This window comes from Rhamphochromis sp. 'chilingali' (genome assembly GCF_963969265.1).
Source record: "Rhamphochromis sp. 'chilingali' genome assembly, chromosome: 3".
NCBI lineage: Eukaryota > Metazoa > Chordata > Actinopteri > Cichliformes > Cichlidae > Rhamphochromis > Rhamphochromis sp. 'chilingali'.
In genome coordinates this window covers 40,925,449-40,933,773 of record NC_137931.1, presented here as the reverse complement: position 1 = coordinate 40,933,773, position 8,325 = coordinate 40,925,449, and the positions used below count along the sequence as shown (strand labels likewise).

The 8,325-nt window shown below is 38.6% G+C and overlaps 1 protein-coding gene across 1 annotated transcript; it reads right to left on the bottom strand.

Moving 5' to 3' along the window:
* Positions 1-415: 415 nt before the first annotated feature.
* Positions 416-8,102, bottom strand: scamp4 (secretory carrier membrane protein 4). The gene is made up of 7 exons (XM_080877799.1): positions 7,989-8,102; positions 7,522-7,548; positions 7,136-7,264; positions 6,863-7,019; positions 4,668-4,769; positions 2,087-2,204; positions 416-1,959 (listed from the first exon to the last, which is right to left on the bottom strand). The coding sequence occupies exons 2-7, from the start codon at positions 7,526-7,528 to the stop codon at positions 1,771-1,773; spliced, it is 702 nt and encodes a 233-aa protein (XP_080733925.1). The 5' UTR covers positions 7,529-7,548; positions 7,989-8,102; the 3' UTR covers positions 416-1,770.
* Between the last annotated feature and the right edge of the window lie 223 nt (positions 8,103-8,325).

Sequence of the window (8,325 nt, the reverse complement as noted above, 5' to 3'; positions counted from 1 at the left end):
GCAGATTTCATCCAGAATTTCAGGATGTCAAGAGATACTTTTATTCATACCCCGAAGCATTTCACTAGTGTCTCACAGCAAGAGAGTGAAGTCAGGCAAGAAATGTACAAGCTCCACAAACTGACAGGACTGCTTGCAAAAAAAAAAATCAGACTGGCATCTGGTTCAAATCACAGCTGAAAAGCTCATTCTCTATGATTTTTGGTGTTCAGACTATCAAAACTGAACTGATATACATGAGTTTGCTTGCAGTTTAAAGACAGCATAAAAAGTATATATAAAACTCAAGTAAAAAGATTTAAATTCACTCTATATTAAAGTAGCTGTGGCAGAACTGACTCATTTTTAAGACTTTCAACATAAATCCAACAATTACATGTATTTTTATGATAAGCAGGGACAGGCAAACACAATGTGAAAAAGAAGATTTATTGAAATGCTGCAACAGTGTTAGTTTAACATATCCATTTTATCAGTCACTTATCAAATATCAGAAAAATCAAAGTATTAAATTTGGCAGTTGGCCATAAAGGGCACTTCAGTATGTTGAAAAGAAAAAAAAAATAGTTGTGTATCTATGAGGGAGCAACCTTTCTTTATGACAGCGCTTTTACTTCAAACAAGCTTTATCTGGATCAACGGTGTTGCATTACCAGCATATATGCATATTTCTTTAAAAAAAAAAAAAAAAAAAATCCAATAATTCCTCAGTCATGTCTGATATTAGACTATGTTTAAACAATTTGTTACCACATCTGCATGCATTAGTTCACTCAGCCAGTGGTTTGTACCCGTCTTTACTGTTTACATCACATCCGTTCATTTGTAATAAGAGAATCGCCTTCATTCAGAATCCCACAGCAGGCTGCATGCAACACAGTGTAGACCCCAGATGCAATAACTCAGTCTATCTGGGAGAAAATTGAAAGTTGCTGGAGGTTTGCAACAGCTGATAAGGTGCTGTCACTGCAGGGCACTGACCACTAGAAGCAAACTGTAGCTTTAAAACAACAGGAATTGTGAAATACTGAGGTGGAGACACCCAGCCCCCTCCGTCGTAAGAGTAGAAAGTGTTTTGGCTCAATGATAAGTTGCACAGAAGAGTTGCTTCACTGAAGCATCCAGTTTTACAAAAAAAAAAAAAAAAAAAAAAACAACAAAAAAGAACAATTAGAGTGTTTTTTTTAAGGCAAAAATCAGGTGTTCAGGCTTTTTTTTTTTTTTAAACATGCAAAAATCTGAACACAACAGTAAGGTGCATTTCAATACATCACAGGCAAGCGTGGACATATCAAGCAGACCATCAAAAATAAGCTCAATTTATGCTCAAAAACCTAAAATTAAAAAAAAAAAAAAAAAAAAAATCACCAGTTTGTACACAGTCTTCTTGCAAAAAAGAAAAAAAAAACCCTGCTCTTCAGCATACCATTATTTCGAGCATGCAATTCTGGCAATATACAAAAACAATCCTATTATAGAGGTCTATAAGGCACACATCTCTCACACACTCTTGAAAGTGTTCACTCTTTTTCCAATTGAGTCATTCATTTTAAGGACTAGATGTAAACAAAGCTGAAATGGAATGGTATAATCTAAGGATAGTCCTCTACCACATGTGTAGAGGCTTTCTGATAAAACTCTGTCCTCTCATAAAACACACCTGTATACTTTGAAAAGTAAGGGTTAAATAAATGGCGTTTTTGAAGTGCTTTCTTGAACATTGGTTAAACTGCCAGTTATCTGTCTCCCCCTAGAGGCGATTCTTAGCCATCACCAGTGACTGTTGTCGGGATAGCTGGGCACCGCCGTAGGGTACTGTGGCAAACTTGGGCCTTGGGCAGTCTGAGCGACGGCGTTAAGCCCCGCTTCCCTCACCGTGGCACTCTTCCACATCCCGGTGCTCCACTCTTCCTGAGCTCGCTGCATACTACCGCCACCACCACGGTACATTCTGTGCACCTGGAGAAAGTGGGTGTGTTAGGTAGTTGTTGGTGTGCTTTGGTGTCTGCAAGGAACTGTGTGCACGTTGACCCACACAAAGGTAAAGGTAAGTGCGTGTGCATTTTCAGCATAGGCGTTCACTCACCTTAATGAGAACCAGTGCCATTAAAGCAGTCACCAGAGTGAAGAGCAGAGTTGTGATAAGCATCACTACAGCAGAGCCCACATTTTGGCTGAAAAACTTCACTGTTGCAATCCAGCCGCTTTGTTGTGTTGGTGAGGGTGAGATGGAGTTTTATGGGTTAGTGTATCAGACAGTATGCACTTAGCAAAGTGGATTTAATACAAATGCAATTTAAAGTTTTATTAAAAAAAAAAAAAAAAGAGCCACGAAGCAGTGAGAACTGAGGCATAGCAACAAACAGCGCAGCAATGATCAGCTAACACATCGACCAAAAGTCTTATTATCATTACTTTTTATTATTACTTCCTACATTTTTAAAGATTTTCTGGCCTGGTTCTTATATGGAGTGTTTCTTTTTACTGACGCATTCAAGGCGCTTTACACAGCTTGCCTCATTCACCCATTCATACAGACATTTTTCTACACGCAAGTGTTTTCTATCTAACATTCACACTCTGAAGAACGCATCAGAGAGCAACATGGGGGTCAGTATTTTGCCCAAGGATACTTTGGCATACAGATTGGAGCAACCAGCGATCAAACACCAATCCTCCAAATAGGAGAAGACTTGCTGAGGTTTAGCCACCCCTGTTTTCATGTTTTATGTTAACAAAAAAAGAAAAAAAAGAAAGAAAACAAGATACTACTTGACCTACACTTACTGGCCACCTTCATGGTCATTAGGTACACCTTATCAGTACCAGGTTAGATCCTGTTTTGCTGTCATAACTGCCTTAATTCTAGGTGACAGATACAACAACGTCCTGGAAACTTTTCAGTTCATAATCGCATGATATCATCACACAGTTGCTGTAGATTTCTCTGCTGACCAACCATGATGAGACTCATTCCACGACATCTCAAAGTTGCTCTATTGGATTGAAATCTGGTGACTGTGGAGGCCATTTGAGCTCAGTGGATTCACTGTCATTTTCTTACATGCTGTCATGCCAAATTCTGACTCCACGATCCAAATGTTGCAGTAAAAATTAAGACTCATCAGACAAGGCAACATTTTTTCAATCTTCAGTTGTCCAATTTTGAGAAGCTTGTGTGAATTATGGCCTCAGGTTTCCTGTTCTTAGCTGGCAGGAGTTTTCCCTACAGTGGTCTTGCTACATCCCTTCATTTTTAACGAGTGGTTACTTTTCCTTTCTATCAGCTCAAATCAGTGTGGTCATTCTCCTCTGTCAGCAACAAGGTATTTTGATTCAAAGAACTGCTGCTCACTGGATATCTTTTTGGGACCAGTCTCTGTGATTCTAGAGTTTGTTGTGTGGGAAAATCCAACGGTTTCTAAAATACTCCGACCGGTTTGTATGGCACCAACAACCATGCAACATTTAAATTTGGGGGCAATATAGCCTCAAAATTAAATCACTATATTTTTTAAGAAAATGTGCCACAATACTTCTGAAGCAGAAAAAAAAAGACACTGAACACTAAAAATGGTAAAAGATTTTCTATCTGGGATGTTGTAATGTGGCTTGGTCTCTTTAACCATTTGCATAACAGCTTCCTTTCCCACCGTTTAAACTGGTCTCATGTACTTTGCCAAACAATATATAACCACGTCAATGATTTGCATCCATTTTCTGCTCTTCCAGTCTATACGCAGTTTAACTAGCTATGCACCAGTGACGTTTGGTTGAACCATTTGTTTACTTTTGGACTGTACACAGCTGCCAGCATCTCTCCTATTTGCCTGTCACCCTAGCCCAGTTGTACTCCACAGTGTTTTTGCCTCGAGTGTTGAAAAGAAGTTTGTTCCATTCAGCTGGAACAGGTTTCTAGCATATTTTCCAAAAGTATTGCGCTATGTTGGGGGTGTTAGAGCAGCTCCCTTTTTACCAAATCTTCAGCAGCAGAAATACACTTCTCACTGTCAGATATGTCACTTTGTTGTGCATGAGGGACATAAAGGCACAGTGTTGCTATAACGATATCACGAATGACCCCCCCACCCGCCAAAATCAGCAGGTCATCTTGACCATGTTTAAATTAATTGAATGGCTGGCATGTGATTGGCTGATTAGATAAGTGCTTAAAAAACAGTTGGACAGGTGTACCTAACAATGTGGCCAATGAGAGTACAATGTCTCTAAAAACAGATCGATGTCAGTACTACATGAAACCGGTTTAGAAACACCACTTCATAAAAACTTTGCGAAATTTAAAAAATAATAAAATAGTAATCCACAAAATTTAAACCACATTGTTATTCTGCAGCTCAAACATATACAAAAAAAAAAAATGCACTTTCATTCTGTATTTACATACAACTGGGTAGATAACAGGCTAAAAATGGCAATTATTTTCAATTTTAAAACAGTTTGAAATGTTTCACCTCCTTATATGTTAACTTCATGATTTTTTTTATTGAACAGATGAGAAACAGCCATGTGTGGCGAAAAGCACATTTTCCAGCTGCCTTGATCATCAGAGAGAAACCTTCATGACCCAATAACATAAAATAACTAAATAAATAAATAAACTAGCAGCCAATATGTGTGGTGTTCAAAGCAGGTTTGGTTCAACTTACCATGTTCCCCAACCAGGGATGCCGATAGCCTGGATGAGGGCCAAGACACACTGAAAGAAGAAGATGAAGAAGAAGGCCATGAAGTTGAACGAGCTGTCAGCCCTATGAAGAAAATAAGAAAAGAAAATACAAAGATGATACAGTAGAAAAAAAGCCCGAAGGTTTTCCATTTCTGTGGCAAAGTTGCTTCTTCCTTCTTGTTGGCAAGATTTGAGTCAAACTACCACACATACTTGCAGAGAAACATGAACAAGTCACAGAAAAGCTGGAAATGTTCTCAGTAAACTCAAAAGATGGGTGCAAATTCAAATCAGAAAACAAGCAGCACAGTCAGAGCTGATCAAACTTTTTGGGGGCTTGTATTCAATTCAATGAATTTTATTTATATAGCACCAAATCACAACAACAGTCGCCTCAAGGCGCTTTATACTGTAAGGTAGACCCTACAATAATACATACAGAGAAAACCCCAACAATCATACAGGAAGAAACCTCCAGCAGAACCAGGCTCAGGGAGGGGCGGGGCCATCTGCCGCGACCGGTTGGGTTGATTTCTGTCCGTTCTAAAGAGTTCATTCTATGAGTATTAGGGCTGCATAAGAAAAGAAATATTGTCGATACTTTTGAGAAGAAAGTTGAAATTTCAAGATTAAACCGAAAAACTATTTTGAGAAAAAAATTCAAAATCTACTTCAAAGTTTTTCAATCTGACCATCTTTTTAATGTCCTTATCGCCACAATATGATTATGTGTTAAAAGAGAAATCATATTCTTCCTAGTTACCAAGAACGATTTTACTAACTCAGAGGGTATTGCAACCGTGGCAGTTTTGTCTTGTAACGACAACTGTAATCTCCACGTTTCGACTTTTTCCTCAAAATAGAATTGTGACCTTAATCTCAAGGTTTTGACTTTATTCTCAAAATTATGAATAATCTTTTTCTTTCAGTTAGATTTGTTTTATTTCACTTTTAAATACCAAAAAAGCTCACCTTTTCCGCTTTTATTAACTATTAACTAGCTTGTAAGTTAAAAGGCTTTTGGTCAATTTTCAACCAATAAATCCTTAAGATGATCTTGAAGACATCGGTGGATGGAAGTAAAATTTTAATGGATTATTAACATGACGCCACTCCACACGCTTAGAAAGTTTTACCATAATTTATGATAAACTTTTGAAGCCATCATGTTTACAGAGAGTGAGACATACATGCATGCAATCAAATGCTAACAAAAACATACATGTCCCTGGTGGAGGCGATCATAATCTTCCTCATCTTTCCTGAACATACTGACACAAAATTACACATGCAGATAGTAGTACGTAAACCCTTGAAACTGACACACTTTGAATCAGATATATAATCTTCAGGAAATACTTTTAGACCACTTTTCTTGACACATGGTGCAAGCAGCTCTCTTAAGCTCACTCAACATCTAACTGATTCAAAGCTATGACTTTTTTAAGAGACATAAAAAGTCTTCTAATTTAAAGCTTCTAAATTAAGATAAAACCGAGTTTATTTTACTTTAAAAAGCTTAGAAACACTGTGTTTAACCAGATACTTACTCTGAATGGCATTACCTTGGCAAAGGAATCCTGGAGTCATTTTTGACCAGGATATGTGCTTCAATGCGCATATTTACCAAATATGGCGCACTGCTTTCTTGCATTTGCGCAATATGTCTAAAATTAGAATAGTCATGTCTAAGAGTCATGGTGAAATAGTAGTTCATGCATCTTTACTTGTAGGCTCGAGTATTGTAATTCATTATTATCGGGTTGTTCTAAAAGCACCCTGAAAAACCTTCAGTTGATCTGCACCTTTTGGCATAGCTCTGGAATAATGCAGCTAGATACAGATGAATTTTCATTTTCCCTTGATCTATATTATGTTTATTGCTGCCTTTTAAGCATTCCAGACTGGAAAACAAAACAAAACAGCTTTTACCGTAGAGCCTTTGCTTGTTATAGTCTTCTTCTTTGGAACATGCTTGAAAGCCATTAGTTTTTCTCTCTGCCAGTTTTACTCCCTGGGTAAACATTTGACTTTGATAATGTGTCATCTGAGTTTGTTTTGCATTTATAAGAACTTTTTAATGTACGCCTGATGTTATGCTAAAGTTGTAATGTATGCATGCGTGTAATCAGAAGCTGCTCATAAATTTGTGGGAATTACTAAATGATAACTGACCTGAAAGCTTTGTAGAGTGGTCTAAACCAGCAGGTGTAACTACAGGGGCAGAAGAGGATGAGCCAGAGCAGGGAAAAGCCAAAGTTTGTGGCACCTCCACCCCCGGCCCACCAAGCAATACATCCGATTAAATTTACACACAGTGTTCCCGAATACACTGCAAAGAGGAGAAATAAGCGTGCGTTAAAAAAAACAAAGGGAAATAAGTACTTTCTCAGCAAAAATGGAAGGAATCCATATGCTTCCTGTTCTGAAGAAACTGAAGACACTTACTCATCCAGAGAATGTAGACTCTGCGTACCAGCAGCTGGTGGGGTGCAGGTATTTCCTCTTCAATGTTCTGGTAAAAACATGGCTTTATTTTTACAAACTTGGGCAGGGGTGGAAAGTTATTGGCCCGCTCTGAAACAAGAAGCAAGATTACATCATAAAAGTACTGCCATAGTAATAGTTTTTATTTGAATATATCTGAATACAGTGCAGGGAGGGAGAGAGAGAAAACGAGGTATAGTGGAGTTGTACTTTAAATAAGATTTCAAACATGAGGCTTGGAGGCCAAAACTGGCCTGCTAAAGGGGCCCAATTTTTGCAGGGAGTGAAAATTGCATTCCAAGTACTTTGCAGCCCACCCCTTCTTTAATAGAGAGATAGCAACTAACCTGCCATTTTGAAATTCCACGTCTTCCCTGAAAAAGAAGAATATACAAAAAAAGAGACGTAAATCTCCACACATTTTTAAATTATATATATATATATATAACTGCCATTAATTTTCTGCCAGTGCTAACCTTGATTTATACAAATTCAAGCTAACCTTCGACCACTTGCAGGAACAGTAAACCCTCTAATTAGTTCTAACTGCAGATTTCAACTTTGCTCAAATTGTATACCGATTTCAATACGCCAACAGGAACACTTTCATGTTTTACCAATGCCAACGTGAAGTTATTAACTCTTTGCTTTACGTGAGACATTTTAGAGTTGATAGCAGCTAAGGCGTGTTCCTAAGCAGTTAGTTGTCGTACAGTAGCAGATATGAGCTCAGTGACTTTATCTCACGCTGCTGCTTCATTTGAATAGCAATGGTCTGTACAGCAAAAGGACAGCAAAGACATGTCGGCTTTACCGGGGTAACAGAATATCCTCGCGGTTCAGTCGACGACAACGGTGGGGTCCTGGAATCGTTTAGGAATCGCATGCGCTTTTTCGACCCATCATCTGCGACTGCGCTACCCCGTTCACCACATGTAGTTCAAAACTGTTTATATTCGGCAAGTACAGGGGACCAGTAGAACTACACGTCCCAGCAGCCATTCGAGCGGTAAACGGAAAACGCGTGACTTCAACATGACATCGTTTCCACCCAGTCCCCTCTCTGTAAACAGAGAGGTGGAAGTGGTGTTGGATGGTTCAGAGGCTGAGGTGGTGTTGGATGGTTCAGAGGCTGAGGTGGTGTTGGATGG

Excerpts from the sequence above, each read along its gene's own strand:
- scamp4 (XM_080877799.1), bottom strand. Across the intron at positions 2,205-4,667 it reads ATCCCTGGTTGGGGAACATG|CGGCTGGATTGCAACAGTGA; the intron begins GTAAGTTGAACC and ends AACACAACAAAG. Across the intron at positions 1,960-2,086 it reads TGGCACTGGTTCTCATTAAG|GTGCACAGAATGTACCGTGG; the intron begins GTGAGTGAACGC and ends CACTTTCTCCAG.